The sequence below is a fragment of the Xenopus laevis genome, chromosome 1S, assembly GCF_017654675.1.
Source record: "Xenopus laevis strain J_2021 chromosome 1S, Xenopus_laevis_v10.1, whole genome shotgun sequence".
NCBI classification, from domain to species: Eukaryota; Metazoa; Chordata; class Amphibia; order Anura; family Pipidae; genus Xenopus; species Xenopus laevis.
In genome coordinates this window covers 41,807,483-41,828,611 of record NC_054372.1, presented here as the reverse complement: position 1 = coordinate 41,828,611, position 21,129 = coordinate 41,807,483, and the positions used below count along the sequence as shown (strand labels likewise).

At 39.7% G+C, this 21,129-nt stretch overlaps 1 protein-coding gene across 6 annotated transcripts in view; it reads left to right on the top strand.

The window, feature by feature from the left end:
* Nucleotides 1-21,129, top strand: part of LOC108706643 (rap guanine nucleotide exchange factor 2) — a 211,349-nt gene that overhangs the window by 89,282 nt on the left and 100,938 nt on the right. For 5 of the 6 annotated variants that reach the window (XM_018243232.2, XM_041579535.1, XM_041579538.1 and 2 more), the window contains exon 4: nt 6,502-6,585. In XM_018243232.2, the coding sequence (XP_018098721.1) occupies nt 6,502-6,585 (84 nt within the window). Of the gene's footprint in view, nt 1-6,501; nt 6,586-13,873; nt 14,690-21,129 lie in introns of those variants that run through there. The other variant, XM_041579539.1, reaches the window with a different exon arrangement.

The window sequence follows — 21,129 nt, the reverse complement described above, 5'->3', positions numbered from 1 at the left end:
TGCTTTGCAGGATTCTCGCTACGTAGCTGTGAACATTTGCCTAGCATTCGAATATACATGCCATGAATAAGAAATAAACTAATTGCACGTCTGCTATGTGATTCTAACAGGTTTTTTTTTCATTAAAACATCTGATTTCATTTAAATTTCATCTTGCAAATGCTTTATTCGGTTTTTCTTTTACTTGACTTTTTCATAAAACCTGCCCATACCTTGGTTCTGCAAAGCATCCAAACACTCTATCCCTACAGATACTGCTTCTAGGAAAGAGATATACTTATAAGGACACACAGACATACTCTCCAACAGTATTGATCTTTGTGGAACATTCCCAGGTCCCAGTGGCCAAAAGGACATGTGCTGTTTTAGGTGTACAGCTATGGGATTATTTACCCAGAAACCCGTTATCCAGAAACCTCCAAATTAGGAAAGGGCTCCATTTTATCCAAATAATTAAAATTGTTCTCATGAATTTCCTTTTTCTCTGTAGAAATAAAACCGTACCTTGAGCCAAACTAAGATATAATTAATCCTTAACTAGCCTATTGGGTTTATTTAAAGTTTACCTGATTTTCTAGTAGACACGATATGAAGATCCAAATTACAGAAAGACCAGTTTTAAGGAAAACCCCAGGTCCCAGACATTCTGGTTAACATGTCCCATAACTGTAGTAGCAGAGCATTGTACAGGTATGGGACCTATTATCCAGAATGCTCCGGTCCTGGGGTTTTCCGGATAACAGGTCTTTCTGTAATTCGGATCTTCATACCTTAAGTCTACTAGAAAATCATGTAAACATTAAATAAACCCAAGAGGTTGGTTGTGCTTCCAATAAGGATTCATTATATCTTAGTTTGGATCAAGTACAAACTACTGTTTTATTATTACAGAGAAAAAGGAAATTATTTTTAAAAATTTCTCTCTAATTTTGCCTTAAAATTATTTGCAGATGCTTTTACATTACCCATCTGATCCCTCATGTTCCTCTACGAGGAAGTTGCCATATTTGTGCAGCAGTAGTCCGTTAGCATTAGAAATTCTAACTGACATGTTGAGAAGGTCTGAAAAACAGTCAGGTTTAGAAACTCGAATTAACAATAAATTACAAAAACAGACCTATCAATGAAAAACATTCAACGTGAGCTATAGGTAACTTTTAATGTACATTCATATTTTGAAGAATTATTTTTTAGTGTCAGTATCACTGACATCAGTTTCTACTAAAAAATCATGTAAACCTTAAATAAACCCAATAGGCTGGTTTTGCTTCCAATAAGGATTAATTATCTTTGTTGGGATCAAGTACAAGCTTCTGTTTTATTATTACAGGGGAAAAGGAAATCATTTTTAAAAATTTGGATTATTTGATATAATGGAGTCTATGGAAGACGGCCTTTCCGTAATTCGGAGCTTTCTGGATAATGGGTTTCTGGATAACGGATCCCATACCTGTACTATTTTAGTCATAGATCAAAAACCAGAAAATAGGAATAGGAAGTACGCCATCTCTTTCCTTGGTTGATTTGAAAGATAATAAAATGTTAGCTCTCAGGACTACTTTGGTCCCTGCTAGGCACGATAATCAAGGCTGATTTTGATCATGATAGTAAGGGGCACATTTACTAAGCTCGAGTGAAGGAGGCAAACTGAAAAAACTTCGAATTTTGAAGTTTTTGTTTGGGTACTTCGACAATCGAAAAGGCTACTTCGACCTTCGACTACAACTTCGAATCGAACGATTCAAACTAAAAATCGTTTGACTATTCGACCATTCGATAGTCGAAGTACTGTCTCTTTAAACCTATCGAGCACCAATGTTAGCCTATGTGGACCTTCCCCATAAGCTTTCGAAGCTTTTTTTTTTTTTAAGGAAAATCGTTCGATCGATGGATTAAAATCCTTCGAACCGTTCGATTCGAAGGATTTAAACGTTCAATCAAGCAATTTTTCGCTCGGTCGTTCGATCAAAGTATTTGCGGTACATCCTTCGACTTCGATATTCGAAGTTGAAGGATTTAACTTCGGTGGTCGAATATCGAGGGTTAATTAACCCTCGATATTCGACCCTTAGTAAATGGGCCTCCCCGTGTTAAATATATATGTACATTTCTAATGTTTCTAATGTTTATGACCACCTAATATGCCGTGTTTGGTCCATGTTCTGATTGGTTGTATACCATACAGTAATGGCTGGTTTATATGTGAAAGGATATGTACAGACCAGTGATAACCTCTCCTTTTGGGACACGGTGTGTTTGAACGTGCATTCCGCGTGCAGCATAACAGATCCTATACAGTGAATTGTCGGCACAGCTAACTGCATTGTTAACATGACTCTCGCGTCTAAGATTCATATTATTGTTTACAATGCAGATAGTTAAGTTTCCTATTGTACATTGAGTCCAAGATCAAAGAATGTAGCGCAGACCGAGGAACGTGTGTTTGTACAAGTCCACATGGTACTACTGAAGAGCTTGGATGGTGTCACTATATCATTTCTCATTTAACTTTGGAATGGAGGGAGAGAATAAGCGAGATACGGACAAAACCATGGTCTATTTGCTAATCACATTAAAAAAAAAAAACCACAATCTTTCTGGTAATTAAATTAATTGAACAGATTTCCAACTGTAGCATTTATTATTTGGCTCGAATCGACATGACTTATTATTATTATTAGTTTTGTTATTTTAGAAAAAAAAAACATTGCAAGAATATATTCATTGTTGTTTTTTTATTGTATTTATTAAGTTACTGGTTGGCTCTGGATGTTCAAGGCAGCGGCAGTTGTAATAAAGTACAGGTACGGGATCCGTTATCCGGAAACCCGTTATCCAGAAAGTGCCGAATTACGGAATGAACATCTCCCATAGACTCCATTAGATTCAAATAATCCAAATTTTTAAAAATAATTTAATAACATAAAATAATAACTTTTCTCTGTAATAATAAAACAGTAGCTTGTACTTGATCCAAACGAAGATATAATTAATCCTTATTGGAAGCAAAACCAGCCTATTGGGTTTATTTAATGTTTACATAATTTTCTAGTAGACTTAAGGTATGAAGATCCAAATTACGGAAATATCCGTTATCCAGAAAACCCCAGGTCCCGAGCATTCTGGATAACAGGTCCCATACCTGTAATTTAGTGTTAGGGATGAGTGCGGGTTTAGTTTTACCTGACCAGCACATCATAACACCCAATATTTTTATCAAATAGCCCATCGTAGAAGTAAAGTCAGTGTATGACCATATGCCTTATATACAAGTCTTTAATCTTCCAAAGCTCTCATTCAGACTTACACCTCAAAGGAAATTATATTTGCTTTGTACAGGCATGGGTTCTGTTATCCAGAAAGCTCCCGATTATGGATAGGCAGTCTCCCTAATGAGCCAACTTTTTAAAAACGATTTCCTTTTTTCTCTGTTTTAATAAAACAGTAGCTTTTTCTTGATCCAAACTAAGATATGATTATAACTCTGGTGAATAGGATCGGCCCAAAAACTCGATTCGAATTCAATTTGCGTTTTAAAAACTTGATTTGAGTCTTGACTTGAATGTCAGGAAGACTGCAAATAACTCAGTATTGATCCCTGGACGTTTGAATTTTCAATTTCACCCTTGATAAATCTGCCCCTTAATGTATAAAGATCCAAATTAAGAAAAATGCGTAATCCAGAAAACCCCAGGTACCGAGCATTCTGGATAACCGGTCCCATACATGTAGTAAAGTTTTTTTTGATTAGCTGCTCTCTGGATTTAAATCCGCATTTTGCCTTTTTATTTCATTTGAGTTTGTAATTTATACATGTACATAGGCCTGTGTACCTTACATCAATACATTGTAACAAAGTCACTGAGATGGAAAATGAAATGTCCATGAAATTCAGCCCTTTGCTTCTATGATTCTTATTATGTTTTTGTTATTTAATTCTATTTACCTTTTTTTCCAAGGAAAAGAACCCATGCGCCCCCCCCCCACCAGAAAAAAAAAAAAATCAGATGTTGACATAAAAAGTAGGGATAATAATGCCATAAGCTTTTTTGCAATTGTTTCGTCTTTTGAAATATGATTTATTGCAGGCAACATATTTCTTATATTGAAGGCTTCTTGCAGAGGACAGAGGTTATTTGCCCAGGCCTCTAGCATCACAAGTGGTGGGACATTGTGCAAGAAATTATTTGTGGGGAATAGATAATATAGTAGTATTTGTAGTTTTGGTAAAAGCATTATGAATGGCCAGCTGTTTATTTTTTACAGTTCAATGCTCCATTAAAGCAAAAATTTGGGAGTAATACTCTCTTGCTATTTTTTTTTTTTTTTTTAGGTTTAGGTTTTGGCCCAGAATTTTGGCCACCATTTTTTTTTTAAATTGCAGTCTGTTATTTTCTGAATTAATTCCTTTGATATTTTACAGATACAAACGCATCTGGTTTGTGCATAGCTTTGGGTTACGTAGGCTAAACGACGATCGTATGTGACGGGCCTCTTCGCTCTCCTTGGAGCCCAAATGGCTCTGTGAAAGTCATCCAGCAGGATACTTAATAATGCAAGGGTTTCTGCAAAAGGGCTGCTCTTTTCTGCTTTCACACTCTTCCCAAAGGTATATTATACCTTGTATCAAGCTGGCAGTTGGCAGCATATCACTGGCCCGTTGCCAGCCCAGCACTGCATTAAATAAGGAATGCTTGCTTACAGATCTTCTAGGGAAGATGCCTTCCACAAAAGGCTCTTTGCGCATGCAACCAGTAACAGCAAGGATCTGTGCTCCACTAGGTTTCTTCCTTTCTTAATTTCTCTATTGCATAAATATATGTTTTTACATTTGCTGTTCATTGGACTAATTTAGAATATTATTATAGACTGCTGTATGAGATTTAGACAAAAAATATAATTTTATTTTTGAGGATGCACATTTTAGACCTAGTCGGCTGAACCTCATAGGAAAACCTGAAAGTGTGTGTAAGAGAATATCTTTCATTGCCTTTCTGTAAATAAACTGACCGGTTGCATTAACCGGTTAAATTAACTGGTTAAGATAATCTTGGGAAGTACTCAGCCATTGGCTGCATGTTGCCATGTCTATGCCTCCTGTTCAATTATTTAACCATGATCTCATTGATTCATTGATGAGTAATGGTCATTAGTCGATACTTCTCGTCAATGCTTTTCTGATTATGGGAGCAAGGGTTGTTTTATATAAAAAAGATTCACAGCCTGCATCCTTGGGCCTAAGGGCTTAAAAGCAAGGGCCCTTTTATATCTCTGTCGTTGGACAAAATACCATTATCTGAAGATAATCCTGCAAAATAGATCATTTTTTTATTGAAGATAATATACAACTGTTGCTCTTTTCTTTTTTCAATATGCGTACAGTTTTGATGTTGGGACCTCAAATCTGACTTTTACATTATATTTCCAGTTGTGGAGATTGTGCTTACAAGGGATATTCGTGTTTTTGAAACTACAGACCACATACCCCCCCAATATTTTGAAAATAGAAAGAGGGATTAAAAGGTTTTTGTAGGTTATGGAAAGTGTGAACACATTTCTGGGGGTTTTAGGGTCAGGTTGTATGTGTTATTGCTATTGGAGTTGACATTTAAGGGTAAGCCCACACGAGGAGATTCGGGGAGATTTTGTCGCCTGGCGACTAATCGCTTCATCTTTTGAGCGACTATCTTCCCGAACTGCCTCAGCGTTTTTCCCCATATGTTGCAATGAAAAGTGTCCTGCGCTAATGCACACGCGGCAATGCATTTTCTATAGTCTCCCGAAGTTGCCTCGAGGCAACTTTGGGCGACTATTTAAAACGCTTTGCCGGGTGTGCATTAGCTCAGGCTACTTTCATTGCAACATATGGGGAAAAACACTGAGGCAGTTCAGGGAGATAGTCAGGTATCGGAGTTCACGGGCGCCATATTCAGCGCATCGGTAATCTTCGGAATGAGACCGGCACTTCTGCAATTTTCACGAGTTTTGCCGCATGCGCAGTTACTGAGAAACAGAAAATTGCTCCAACTGCTCATGCACCGCCACGTCGGCCTCATTCCGATGATTACCAGAGAGAAGAAGATGTCGCCCGTGAACTCCAATGCCCTGAATCTGCACCGAGGGGTAAGTGAAACGTTAGGGGCATTTGCCCGGGTAACACTTAGGTTGGGTAGAGAAGAGAGGGGAGTCTATGTAGGGTGCGGTAGGGTTTTTTTTAACTTTAAGAGTTAAATTCTCCTTCAAAGTTTACTTTTGCTAGGAGAATAAATGCGGACTGAATTTGATTATTTTATGAGTTCTAATTATAGTGGTATATATATAGTATTGTTTACTGAAAAGTAACAAAGGTCTGAGGAGTGTCCATTGGATTCCCAGAAGGTAAGCTAAATTTCCAGTGTGTCCATTGACCGTGGTCTTCTTTGTGAATCTCATTCACTGGACTATGTGATCCTTCTATGCCATGCTTTTTACTTATTTTATGTTTTTTTCCCTATATTTCAGCCCTGACGACATTGGTAGCTGTTGGTACATCCTTTTGTCTGGTTCTGTGTTCATCAAAGAGTCCATGTTTCTTCCAAGGAGCAGGTATGTGAAGATTTTATATAAAATCACAGTAGTTTATACAGAAAGCAAACCAAGTGATATTTATTAGGGTGCGCGTTGTTAGCCACAAAAGGCATGCATAATCACTGTGTGCAACATAAAGTGTAAATATGGCAAGAAAGAATGTAGTTATGTAGAAAAAAACACCGCAAGAGAAGTATTGGTTGTCAAGAAATGATTAAATGATGTAGAGATGTCAGGGAAGAGTTTGATGGAGAAGCCCTGGTATGACTTTGTAGAATGTTGACTGATATGTCAGTAACTTTAAAAAGAAGGACAACTTGTGCATAAGAGGAACTTAGAATAGAAGGGTCTACATTGTGGTGTTTTGTGGGTTATCTGATCTCACAGTAATGTTGTGTGGCATGTAAATTTCAAAGGTCAGAACGGTTTCATGTTACTGTTTTGATTGCTAATGGGTTAAAGGACTAACTGTATCCAATTCCAACAAGACTGTAAAAAACCATGGGTGTTATTTAGACCAAACTAGATAAGACTGACTTACACAGTGCTTTGCAGAGATTAAATTTCATCCACATCAGTCCCGTACCTTTTCACATTCACACACAGTAAAGTCAATTTTGTCAGAAGCCAATTTTGTATATTTTTGGAGTGAGGGAGGGAATCATAGTACCCAAAGAAAGCCAATGAAGACACATAAAAAAAGATGTGAACTTCTTGTAGATAGTGCCTAAGCAGATTGCTACCTACTGAACCACCAAAGATATACAATGTCGATAACTCTGGTTAGAAGATTTTCTCCAGTTTGGGTGCATAGATGACATTGCTAATATCACAAGCAGATGCTTACTATAGTTCACCAAATCTGTGTGAAGACTTAGAGCATTAGCATGCAATTGTATTTGTGTAGAAGAATCTTTAGTCTCTTCCATGCTGGCTGGGCTTTCCCTTCATTCCCTCGTTGCGGAGCTTACATTCCACCTTGGTGGTGCTCTTGAAGCTTAGTTAAACTCTCCTGTGCACTTTACTCCTTGAGCAGCTATAGAGCAAGTGAAATTATTTTTCCGCAGATCTTTCTGAGTGCAGTGAAGACAGCAATGAAGAATTGTCTCTCCTGAAATAGCTTTTGCAATAGCCATTTCCAAAGACAGCCATTTTAGGGCAAGCCAGTGAAGCTGTACCATAATATTTTTAACTGTGGCCCTTCAGCTGCTGCTGAGCTTCAGCTCTAAGAAAATCTTTGTAGCTGGTTTTCTACAGTTTTGAAAAGATGGGTTATAGAAAAAGCTTTATGACCGCATGTAAGGGATTGTCTATGGACATTCTCATTCAGCCAGATCATGGTAATATGGTACCTCAGTTCATGAATAAGCCAATCAGATGAGTGGTGAAACTTTTTTCAAGAAAAGGCAAAGTCCATTTCAGACCATAGGGATTCCAGATTGATCATGAATATGTTGTAAATTCCACCATGCACAAAGATTCTGACTTTATTGTGAGCTCAGAGTGTTTGAACTACAATTCCCAGAATCCTACCAAAAACTAAAGACTGAGTTAAAGGCTCTTTACAAAGCACTTAAAGGGCACCCATCACCCACAAAAAGTATTCAAAATCCTATTTTATCACATTAGTCAAGCAGAATGAACTTTAATTAAACTATATAAATTATTTGAATCTTGTTTCCTTCAGTCTGGGAATTCATAATTATAACAAGCAGGCAGGAGCCATTTTGTCGACACTGTTATTAAGGCAAGCCTTGTATCATCTCAGAATATTGTTTGTGCACCAGAATGGGGGACCTGATGTCCATCCCCATGCACTGGCTACACAATTAAATGGTGAAGAGAACGGGGGGAATATGTGGAGAGCAGTGACATCTAGGAAGTGCTGAATGGAAAATGAAAGTAATTGTCTGCCCGCCTCTATGCCTAAGGCATAGAGGAGGGGCAGTCGATATTTGATTGACAGCTGAGATTTTTAAATGAGTTTACAACCTTTGTGCCAGTAGTAAACTGCTAATCTCATTGTCTTATGTGCAATGGGTCCTACAAATGGTTAATCAGACACCTGCAGTGCTTGCCTTGCCTTCCCTGTGCTGTTATTTTCATGTCTGCTATTGTTGAAAAAATTGCAAACCTCGTTTTTATAAACACTGGGGCTCATTCATAAACAACCTCCAAATTTGCACCTGGGCAGTAACCCATAGCTACCAATCAGTGACTTGCTTTCTTCAGCCACCTGCAAGTTGATCGCTGAAAGCAAAGCATTGATTGGTTGCTAAGGGTAATGCCCAGATGCAAATTTGCCCAGTGTTTATAAATGAACCCCAGTATTGGTGCAAATTATTATTTTAGCCAATTACTCTACTTGGGTGCACTGTCTGTCTGTCTTTATTTAAATCGGCGTACAGCTGCTGCCTGCTGCATGACTTTCTTACAGGGGCACTTTGCCAGAGGACACATTGTCATCTTTTCATTGGCTGTGGTACTAGTTGGAGAGTTGAGGAAGTTTGAACTTGGGACAAGTGATGGAACCTTGATGTAAATAGCTTTCTCTGTTCATAGCAGAATGTGAATTGACAATGAGCAGCTGTCAGGCAGCAGTTGAGCTCATGCATCTGCTATGCAGTAGCGGTGTACATACAACATGTGCATCACATATCCGCAGTCTGGTGTGTCTGGAGCAGGAAATGAGGTGCCTAATGGAATTTTGGCTGCTATTCGCTGCTTGGCCTAAGTGCCAGAATCCTAAATCAAAGACACTGATTTGCAAATGTACAAAATGATAAAGGTATTGTCTCCTAATCCAGTTGGAAAGTGGCTTTTAAGATTTTTTTTTAGTGCACACAGCCCCACAAATGCTCACACATGTAATGTTTTCCATTTCCCAGTAGAACAGGAGAATTAAGCTGTCACAAGTCATCCTCTTTTATCATCTCTTGAATTTCACGACATGAGAAACTGAGGCAAATTGATTGGGCCAAGTGGTAAAGGGAGATTATATTGGTTTGCACCAAATTGTGTCTATAGTTAAATGCTTAAAACTGACATGTGCATTTTTTTTAATCCAAATAAGATAGCATCTCTCTGACAACAGTAAGGAGAATATGACTCCTTGAAGAATTACTGAGCAGTTCAATAAGAGCTCCTATGAAGAAGATGTTTAAATGTGGGTATACATGCTGTTAGTTGCAGAGAAGGAGTAATGCATGAGTGCAGATAAATGAATGCACACAGATTGCAGCAAAACAGTCAAACATAGTGCAGCTGCAGGTATGGAAACTGTTACCCAGAATGCTTAGGACTTGATGCTTTCTGGATAATGGATCTTTCCATATTTTTGATCTTCATATCTTAAGGACCCTTCCACACGGGCGTTTTTACCTGATCTCCCCTGCGTTGCGATTTCTTCCGTTCAAAAGAAAGCAAGTACACTGGCACAGAAGGCTGTTGTTGCAGGTAACCCCATGCAATATTTTTTAATGTTGAAATGCAACGTTTCGGGGCACGCCCCTTTCGCAAGCATCAAGCTTTCTTCCGTTCAGCCACGTGGGAGCGCAGGAGTAGACGCTGTCAATTATTTTGAAGGGGGCTGTACTCACACAGAGGCATGTAAGCGGCAAACGCAGGTTGGAATGCAGCATGTTGCATTTCACCTGCGTTCTGTGCATACATGTGTCTGTGTAAATACAGCCCCCTTCAAAATAATTGACGGCATCTACTCCTGCGCTCCCCTGCGGCTGAACGGAAGAAAGCGCAATGCAGGGGAGCGCAGGTAAAAACGCCTGTGTGCAAGGGCCCTAAATCTACTAGAAAGTAATGTAAAAATTAAATGACAGATTTATTAAGTGCCAATTAAAAATTGTAATTCTATTTTTTTAAAATTTTTTATGGTCAAAACTCTCATATTCGAATTGTGAATAATCCAAACTTGATTCGAATTTTAATTGGAATTGCAATTTCGAGATTTATCAAACCTTGCCCTTTTAAAAATTCCAATTCGACTATTCGCCACCTAAAAACTACCGAGTTCTTGTATAAGTCAATGAGAGGGGAGAGGTCCATAGACCAATTTGAAGATGTTACTAGCCTTCCTGACATTCAAGTTTTTTTCTGAGATTTTGGGTCCGTAATATTTGTTCGAGTTTTATATATTCAAAATAACCCCCCAATCGAATTTCGAGTATATTTGAATTTATTAGAGTTAAAAAAAAAAAAATCACATGAATTTGAAATTCGACCTTTGATATATGTGCCTCTAAACCCATTAGGATTATTCTGCTTTTAAAAATGATTTACTCTAAATTAGTTTGGATAATGTACAAGGTGCTATTTTATTATTACAGAACAAAAAGAATATTTAGGAGAACTAAGCCACAAGAATAAATATGGCTAAAAATGTCACATTTTACTGAGCTTATTGCACCAGCCTAAAGTTTCAGCATCTCAATAGCAGCAATGATCCAGGACTTCAAACTTGTCACAGGAAGTCACCACCTTGGAAAGTGTCTGCAACCTGTAATATAAGATGATGTTACAAGATTAGATTCTGATGCTAATTGCACTGGTTTCTGTGCTGCCATGTAGTAATTATCTGTACGAATAACTAATCAGCCTTATACTGTGACATTTCTTTTCTATGTGTACTGTATATTGTGAGTGGGTCCCTAAGATCAGTAAGTGTCAGCAGCACAGATAATGTGCAGTGAATCAGCAGAAAAGAAGATGGGGAGCTACTGAGGCATCTTCAGAGACACAGATCTTTTTACTGCTAAAGGGCTGTGGCTGCCTTGGGCTGGTACAGAAGCCCAAAACATAATGTATAACATTTTTAGCCTACCTTTTTAGCTAAGCTTTAGTTCTCCTACAAATATTTGGATGAAATGGAGTCTATGGGAGACGACCTTTATGTATTTCAGAGCTTTCTGGATAACGGATCCCATACCTGCACCTGTATGTTTAAGACTGATTACCTATGTGTGTACAGGTGCCACGCCTGAACAGGAAATGATAGATCTGCCCATTATGCAATGGAATGGAATCTACTACGTCCTGATATCTAGGGATTTCACCTGCTTGAAGGTTAATGTTACAACTGGTGATTTGTCTCTTTGTGCTGCTTTAGCTGTTCTCCGGAAATGACTCAACGATGATACAAAGAATTGTTTTTGATTCCTTCTGGTTATAATTTTGAAATGCTTTTATGTTTAATGTCGCTGGTGTCCCTGCAGCCAGTTCACATTGATTATTATTCAAAGCAGTAACATCAGTTCTCTGTATAAATATGACTTTCCTGACATTTACAGCCGTTTCTGAATGGGTAATAACTAAATGCAAAGCAAGAACATTATTTTAAGTGACTGCCCTGCGAACTTTGCCACCAAATTAACATACATCCATTTGATTGATCCCATGTTAAATTGTTGTAGGTGTTTCCCCTTTAATCTGCTGTTTATCTATTAGCTATCCATTGTTTGCTTTAGAGTTTACTCTGTGAAATGCAATTGTCTAGTCATTGTTTACTTGAAACCAGGAAATCATGAAAATCTAACTTGCAGTTTTCTGAGTGATGAAGGCTGCTTATTGGCCGGTGGATAAACACAGACTGAAAAGCGGCACTTGTGCTTGAATCATGATCATCTCAATCTTTTGTGTCTGTACCCAGAGTCACTTTGTTGGCCCAGGTGCAGGCACACAGAGGAGATTTTGGTCAGCAATGCACACTCACTATATTATGTAGTATAACAGTCACTTGGTGATTCTTAGGCTATAGGTGGCCATAGACGCAAAGATCCGCTCATTTGACAACATCGCCAAACGATATGCCATTAACGAGCATGGCTATATTGGGGGTAATCTGATTGTTAGGCCGCATGGCCCAACGATCCGATTACGATGCGCAATGGGCTCCGGCGGGATCGGTCGGGTCAAAATCAACCCTGACCGATCGACCAAACGACCGATCTCTGCCGGACGAAAGATGTCGGCACACGCCTCACACGATCTGAAAATTGTACGAATCCTCGATTCATTGTAGGATCTGTGTGTCTATGGCGACCTTAAGGTCACACCTGGAGATTTGGGGAGATTTAGTCGCCCGGCAACTAATCACCTCTTCTTTGGGGTGACTAATCTCCCTGAACTGCTTCCCCCTGTCTTCTGCCTGCTACAATGAAAAAACGCCTGCTGCATGGCACTCTCGGCGCTTCATTCTCCGAAGTTGCCCAAAGTTGCATCACAAGGAAACTTCGGGCGACTCCGGAAAAATAAGCGCTGTGAGTGCCATGCCGCAGGCGGTTTTTCATTATAGCAGACGGAAGACAGGGGGAAGCCGTTCGGGAAGATTAGTTGCCCCAAAGCAGAGACGATTAGTCGCCGGGCAACTAAATCTCCCTGAATCTCCAGGTGTGACCTTACCCTTACGGGTGGTGGCACATATATGAAGATTCGGGGGAGATTAGTCACCCAGCAACATAGAATACGAATATGAAAGAATACGAATTGCTGACGGGATGGCATACGAATCGCTTCAGATTTCCAAAATTGCCCGAAGTTTCCTCGTGAAGTAACTTCGGAAATGTATGCCATCCTGCCGGCGATTCTTATTCTTTGTTGATGAGCAACTAATCTCCCCTGAATCTTCACGTGTGCCACCACCCTAAGGGCTAGTCCACACGAGGAGATTGGGGGAGATTTTGTCGCCTGGCGACTAATCGCCTCGTCTTTTGCGGAACTATCACACACTATCAACACACTACCTTTGTGTGTTGATAAAATGGCACCTTTGTGTGTGTGGATAAAGGAAGGACATACTATATTGTGCCAAAAAGGGAACACATAACATGGGGAATGTGATTTCTATGCTTTCTATTCTTACCAGTGTTACATGGCAGTGTTACTCAAATGTACTGTTCATAGTTGGGTTACAGCATCAGCGGCCCATTGATATACTGTTCGTCTGCTGCAGCAAATAGCCTTTATTATACTGAGACAAGATCATTATGCAGAGCAGAGTATGGATTGCGGGCAAGTGTAATTACATTTGACACTTTAGCTGCAATGTAACACTCCCATGGACACCTTTCTCACCACAGGTGTCTGAAGCAGCAGATTTTATTGCTCAGCCTCACTTAGCCCTTGAGGCCAGTGTTAAAGTCGCTTTTTCCCATTATTCCCGTGATATGAAAGCTCCCAGTGTGGGGGTGGGGAGCACAGAGATCCTTTTAACACCAGGCTGCTGGTGATGAACAAGTTTACATTCCAGGGCTGAGGAGTGACATTCCAGAGTGAGCTGACGTGCAAAAGAGGAATGTGAAATAGGAGGCCCTAAACAAGGGAGTATTAGTGACAGCGGATCCAGTAGTTTCAGCTTCTGTGCTACACCGCTCTTCTTGTTCATGGGAACACGGGACAAACCAGAAAGTCTCAGAGCAAGCACTAGCTCCAGGCCAGCTGCTGAGAGTCGGACCCTACCCACCGTGGGACTACATGTGAGCAGTTTACGGAAACAAGGGAGTATTATCCATTTAGCACTACAGAGAGGATGTCTAGGAACAAAGCCTGAGCATTCGCGTGTTCCTGGATTCTTCCTTTTTGGCAGCACGCTGGCATGCACATTGAGATCCTTGCACCGGGATCCTGTTCACAACATCAGCTTTCTGGTGCCTTTCATTTTGGCTTAGAAAAAGAAACACTCCAAAACCTCAATACCTGTCTGTGGATTATAGAGAGTCATTGGGACCCGTTGGAATGCCCTGGGTATGAACTTTCATTATATCACACGAAACAGAACATGAGATTTCAGTCTTTTATTGATATAAAGGCTGGAATTTTTTCCAGCTTGATCTAAAGGAGTGACATCATAGTTCAGCACTGCATTAAGCTACACAGTTGATCGTATGATGTAACAGGGCTCCTGCAGAACATAAGCTGGCCTGATTCCGGTTGTTGTTTGTGGATCTTATAAAACTAATGGGAGTTGACTTGAACTTTTAATGTGATTTTTATTTATTTTTTTCATTTTTAAACATGATTTTTTTTCTGAAGCTGTTACTTTTAATTGGAGCAATTTGATGAAAAAGTATCTTTGAGACATTTAAAGCTCGTTTTTCACCACAGATCAAAGGTAGGTGAATGCACATTCGTTAAACTGACAAAAATTCTATTCTGCTATTTTTTTATTTATTTATGGGGGAAAAAAACGTTAAAATTGTTAATGCAGAATTGCTGTAAATATTTCTGCCACGTATATAGGGAACCAGTCCCATTGAAGATTCTCTAGGAATTTTAGTAGGAAAGCCATGAAGATCCTGTGCCAGTAGCCTGCTAGTCACGTTGGTTTAGAATTCAAGGCTCTATTGAAGCCTTCTGCTAGTCACAATGGAGCATGCTGTAAATGTGTGCTTGCCAGCTCAGGCTGTTTCTCCTAGCCCCTGTACAGAGTAGGCGGCCAACATTTTGCACTTAGAAACGACTGCGCCTCTTTGTAGGAAAATTATTCTGTCATAAAAAATATAGTCATGAGAGTATAGTAATGCTTGCTTCAATCTTGCCATTTAAGAATTTAATAAACACTGTTTACTGTATCTCCCCCATGAACAGAAAGTTGCCATTATGCCAATGTTTAACTGTGTGTTTCCCATTTCTTGGCGCATTGCAACATTTTTGTGCCATCAGTATACAATAATCTTACAGGCTCTTTCATAAATTACTTTTCCCAGGGTGGATTCTACCATTGCCTTTCACTTTAATGCTAATTTCTTCTGTGTGTTAAAGGAATTGTTCAGTGTAAAAATAAAAACTGGGTAAATAGATAGGCTGTGCAAAATAAAAAATGTTTCTAATATAGTTAGTTAGACAAAAATGTAATGTATAAAGGCTGGAGTGCCTGGATGTGTAATATAACAGCTACAACACTACTTCCTGCTTTTCAGCTCTCTTGGTTTACACTGACTGGTTACCCTGGTTACCAGGCATTAACCAATCAGAGACTTGAGTGGGGGCCACATGGGTTATATCTGTTGCTTTTGAATCTGAGCTGAATGCTGAGGATCAATTACAAACTCACTGAACAGAAATGTACCATGTGGCCCCCCTTCAAGTCGCTGACTAACTCAGAGTTATAGAGCTGAAAAGCAGGAAGTTGGATTCTGGCTGTTTTATTAGACATCTGTTCTCTCCAGCCTTTATATATTACATTTTTGGCTAACTAACTAAATTACAAACATTTTTATTTTGCACAGCCTATCTATTTACACAGTTTTTATTTTCACACTGAACTATTCCTTTAATAAGGTACCTATTTGCCATTTACTCAGCAAACTTTCCTGCCTGGGGATGTGACTGTTACAAACAATAGGTGTTGCTGTTGCTCCTGCAGGGTTAGAAATGGACATACAATAGCATTATAGTCTGAACAGTCCAGACACCTGAAATCCATCTGTGCTTTATAAAGGATTTCATCCTTAAAAGTGCAGCTCCTTTAGGGCAGGAGACACACGCTGCTATTTTTGGAGATTAGTTGCCCAGGGACAAATTGCTTCTTCGGCCGACTAATCTCCCTGAACTGTCCTCCCACCGGCTAGAATGTAAATCTCTGGCGGGATGGCACTCGGAACGCTTCGTTTTCCGAAGTTGCCTCACGAAGAAACTTCGTAAAGCCAAAGCGTTCCAAGTGCCATCTAGCTGGAGGGAAGGCAGTTCAGGGAGATTAGTTGGCCGAAGAAGAAGTGATTTATCTCTGGTCGACTAATCTCCCGAAATAGCAGCGTGTGTCTCTGCCCTAAAGGAGCTGCACCTTTAAGAATGAAATCCTTTATAAAGCACAGCTGGATTACATGACTGTTCAGACTATAATGCTATTGTATGCCCATTTCTAACCCTGCAGGAGCAACAGCAACACCTATTGTTTGTAACAGGCAGTTCGGGGAGATTAGTCGCCCGAAGAAGAAGCGATTTGTTGTTGGGCGACTAATCTCCCAAAATAGTAGCGTATGTATGTGCCCTTAAACAGCGGCATGGCATCATTCTTACCATCAATTATTGTGTGCTGAAATGGTTAAGCAAATTGATTCTGCTCCTTTTTTGTAGCTAAGCAACCTCCTAGCAGTGAGTTGATGATGTGTAGAAAGGCTGCATGTTTGCTATCCTTTCCTCAACAGGGACCACAGTGATCCCCCATTTCATTAAAGCAGCTGTTTATGTAGCCTGTGAAATGGGACTTCTAGTACTTCACTTAATAAAATTGCCTAAATGATTTTCTTTTCTTTATATGTCAACAAAGACATTTCCCCGGCTGATACTTGACCTTCTACGTCAAAAACACTCGAGACTGTGATACATAAATTCTACCCAGGTAGAATACAATAAGTAGTGGCTGTTTTTATCCTAACTCAACATAATTTCTGCCATTTATACCTTGCGGTACAAAGATTTTTTACCCCTAATCTGTTGGAGGATGCTGGGAAATACAGTTCAGATGCTTTCAGGCTTCTGCCATGTTGAGATTTTTGTTTTTTCAGTCTTGTATGTGATTTTCTTCTCTTGTGCATGGGAGAATAAAAAAATATAGGTGAAACAAAACCTCATTGCATTTATAATGGCTTAGTGGCAAGTATTGGGGAATTGTTTATAAAGGGCAACAGTTTCCCTATTTGATTGATTTAAGTGCATACCTATGGTAACACAAGAAACTGAACCCAGTCCGAGTGCAAAAACTTCATGGAATAGTTATGGCAGATCATAAAGCTGCAGTGAATTCTGGGCAATGTTTCCCATAGATGCTTTGCTAGGATTGGGTGTGATCCGTTAATATGTTCCATATGTGAGTGGCGCACACTTGTTTACACAGTTGAGAAATGGGTAGGATTTGTCACCGCTGGATATTTATTTACTGATTACAAGCTAATTAGCTTTCTAATTGGTTGTTCTGTTTTTAGATGATTTTGGGAGCAGCTTCAGGCTCTGATTGATGTTTTCTTTGTTTTACCAAATCACAGTGTGTGAATAAAGTCTCTGTAACCGAGATGTTAATTTCTTTCTAATGTTCTGTTATTGGGGCCCATCGCGTTTCCAGCCTCTTCAATTAGATGCATGCCAGTGGTTGTGAGTCCTTCTCATACTGGGCCTAAAACACACTTGTGCTAGATCCCCACCCCTGTGGGCTTTGGTTAGGGTTGAATGAGATAGGGAGAGCACTGAAACAGCAGGAGAATGTTCCAAGCACATGGAAATATATGAGCAAAATCAAGCATTTCAGTGTTGTGTTGAGTTGGATGATATAGATAGCCTCCAAGTTTGCATACACCAAACACTTGAAATGAAAATTAATGCTGAAAAAAATGTTAATTTTACTTTGTTTGTAAAAACCTAAAGCCTTTGGTTAGCATTCACATGTATATTTTATTTTATCAGTATAAGGAACTGCCATTGTGCCTTTTTAATGAAGAAGGTTAAAACCCCTTCTATAAAGTTTAACGAAATAATACCATTGTTGACTAAATCGTGAAGCAGAGGATGGTGGTATATCCTTAAGCTCATCCTGATGAAGGGTGGGTGTTCCCCCCCCGAAACGTTGATGTTTGGTGGCTGAATAAAAGGGGATAATCCCCGACTGCACTAATCGGTGTGTGTGCGGATCCGTTTCTTTTACACATTGGTTGCTAAGGGACCCGGCCGGGTCAACGGAAGGAACGCACCACCAGCTTGCAGGATTGGTGAACTACAGGTGTGCGGTAGGATAATTACATTGTATATCCTTAAGCTGGCCATAGACGCAAAGATTTGATTGTACGAATATTCGTTTAGCAAGATTTTTGAGTCGTGTGTGGAGTGTCCCGATGTTTTTTGTTCCATGCGATCGGTTGTTCAGACGATTGGACAGATTAGAATATTTTGTTGGCTGCCGATAATATCTCTGCATGTATTGCCGATCTGACGATATCAGTGGGAGACCGTCACCAGCTTTGTCTGACATATCTTTTGTACAATTGCTGTCAGGGGCAGAACATCATCTGATCTGTTCTTTTACTACTTTATTTGATCTGAATGGTTAGCAGCAGGTCGGGAGATGGCACCGAACGATCGTTAGTCCGATGTAAAGGTAAATCTGCACGTCTATGGCCAGCTTAATTAACCCATAGCAGTTCATCTGACTTTGGCTTCCCCTACTAACCCACAGCAACCAATCAAAATATAGTTTACGTTAGTTGATCAGTTTGAACGTATTTGTTATTATGGTATAGTATATTCTATCCACAGTGTAGAATGCTTGCTTTACTTTGACATGCCAAGTATCTGTGAAACATGGATTTCCAGATCGTGCAATATGCAACTTTTTAGCAGATCAGTTGAAAGTAAAGTCGGTTAGTGTATGACCTCCTTAACGCACTGCTTTCTCTAAAGGTTATCATACACAGACTGATAGAAGCTGTCATCTCAACCCCATCCAGACTAAAGGTGGCTATACATGAAAAGATCTGCTTGTTTAACGAGGTCGCCAAATGATCAAATTTGAGCCGATATCATGCTGATCCAATCGTGGCCCCTATGGCCCAACGATTGGATCACAACGGTGGTAATTCAGGAGTTTAGACTGAGGGCTTCATCAATGAACTGATGCAACCCTCGATGCAACCAGAATTTTTAGCCTGCCCAATTGTCATCTGCCCAATTTTCAGCTACGTATCGATCGTGGAAGATTGGTGGAGGGCACAATACACTCTGCAATAACCCACCGACTTTGTCTGTTGGCAGCTTTTTTCTGCCCTTGTATGGTTATCTTTATTCTTCTTCTTATTGCCCCATGTATGGGTCCCTCCCATTGTGTGAGAACTTCATTCATACAGTCCTCTCCTGATGGGCCCCCATAAAGGAGAAGGAAAGCTATGGTATAGAGGCATTTTATTGCCATTAGATTAGCTGCAATAGTGCAAGCTAGAATGCTATATTTCTTCTGTTGAATGTTTTACCTGAGTAAAAAGCTCTAGCTCTCTGTTTATTTAGGATAGCAGCTGCAGTATTCACTTATAGCTCTGGGCTCAGACTACAGCTGAGAAGGGGGGGAGCAAACTGAGCATTCTCACGCCCGAGGCAAGGAGGTTTAAGGTGAAGGCCGGAAGTCTGATACAGAAGCCCAAGTTTACACAATAAAAGGAAAGAAATGCAGTGTTTCTTTTGAAAGAGGACTTAGAGCAGCACTACTTTGAGGGTTTACTGATTGATATATTTAGTTGAATCTTTCCTGTAAGCCCTCTGTGTGATCCTATTATTTGCCTGAGGCCCAAACGATTATGTCACTACATGTCACTACAGTCAATGCGTTGGTCAAAACTGGGCAAATATCTTTTCTTTTGAATTCCTTCCTAAGCCAGCAACTTTTTATGACCAGCTTAAAGGAATTGTTCAGTATAAAAGTAAAAACTGGATAGATAGGCTGCGCAAAATAAAAAATGTTTCTAATATAGTTAGCCAAAAATGTAATGTATAAATGCTGGAGTGTCTGGATGTCTAACATAATAGCCAGAACACTACTTCCTGCTTTTCAGCTCTCTTGGTTTCCACTGATTGGTTACCAGGCAGTAACCAATCAGTGACTTGAGGGAAGGCCACATGGATCAAACTGTTTGCTTTTGAATCTGAGCTGAATGTTGATGATCAGTTGCAAACTCACTGAACAGTTATGTCCCGTGTTGCCCTCTTCAAGACGCTGACTAACTCCGGTAGCGAGAAAAGCAGGAAGTAGTGTTCTGTTCTGTTATGTTAGACATCCACTCACTCCAGCCTTTATACATTACATATTTTCTGAGTAACTATATTAGAAACATCTTTTATTTTGCACAGCCTATCTGTTTAAAATTTGCAATTGGTCAGCACTCACCAAACATTCATGGAAGAAAATCAATAGGGTGCACGTGTAGAGCTGTTTCTTCAACAATCAATAAACATCACAGCACCTTCCGTAGAATCATTAAAAAGCCTTTATTGGTTTACGTGGCTTCTATCTCCAACAAGCAGTGTCGGACTGGCCCACCGGGATACCAGGAAAACTCCCGGTTGGCCCAGGTGTCAGTGGGCCCTTTTGCTTATAACTATGTGGCCAATTTCATGGGCATTCCTTATTTCTTTTTGTTAAAAATGCTTAATAATGGAAGAATATACTAAGTAAATATAGAAAGACTAGGAGAATAAAGATGTTGAGTGACGAAAGGAGGAATAATAGTTTGGAAAGTGGGCCCATGGTCTTAGGTTTTCTGGTGGGCCCCTGGCATCCCAGTCCGACACTGCCAACAAGCAACAACTTTTCAGGCCCAAGCACATCCCTTTCTGTTTATCCATTTTTTATTTTTACGCTTAACTGTTCCTTTAAGAGTAAAACCAAGTATAATGCTTTTATGTGTCTAAGTGGTCCTATAATGCAAGGCTGTCAACTTTGTCAGCGGAATGGAAAGATGATAAAATAAATATCATGGATGTAGGCTATTTTTTTTATTAAAGAATGTCACGCAAACACTAGTAGGAAGCCCCTGGGGAGATTTGGGGCCATAAAAAAATGTCCCGGAGTCCTGC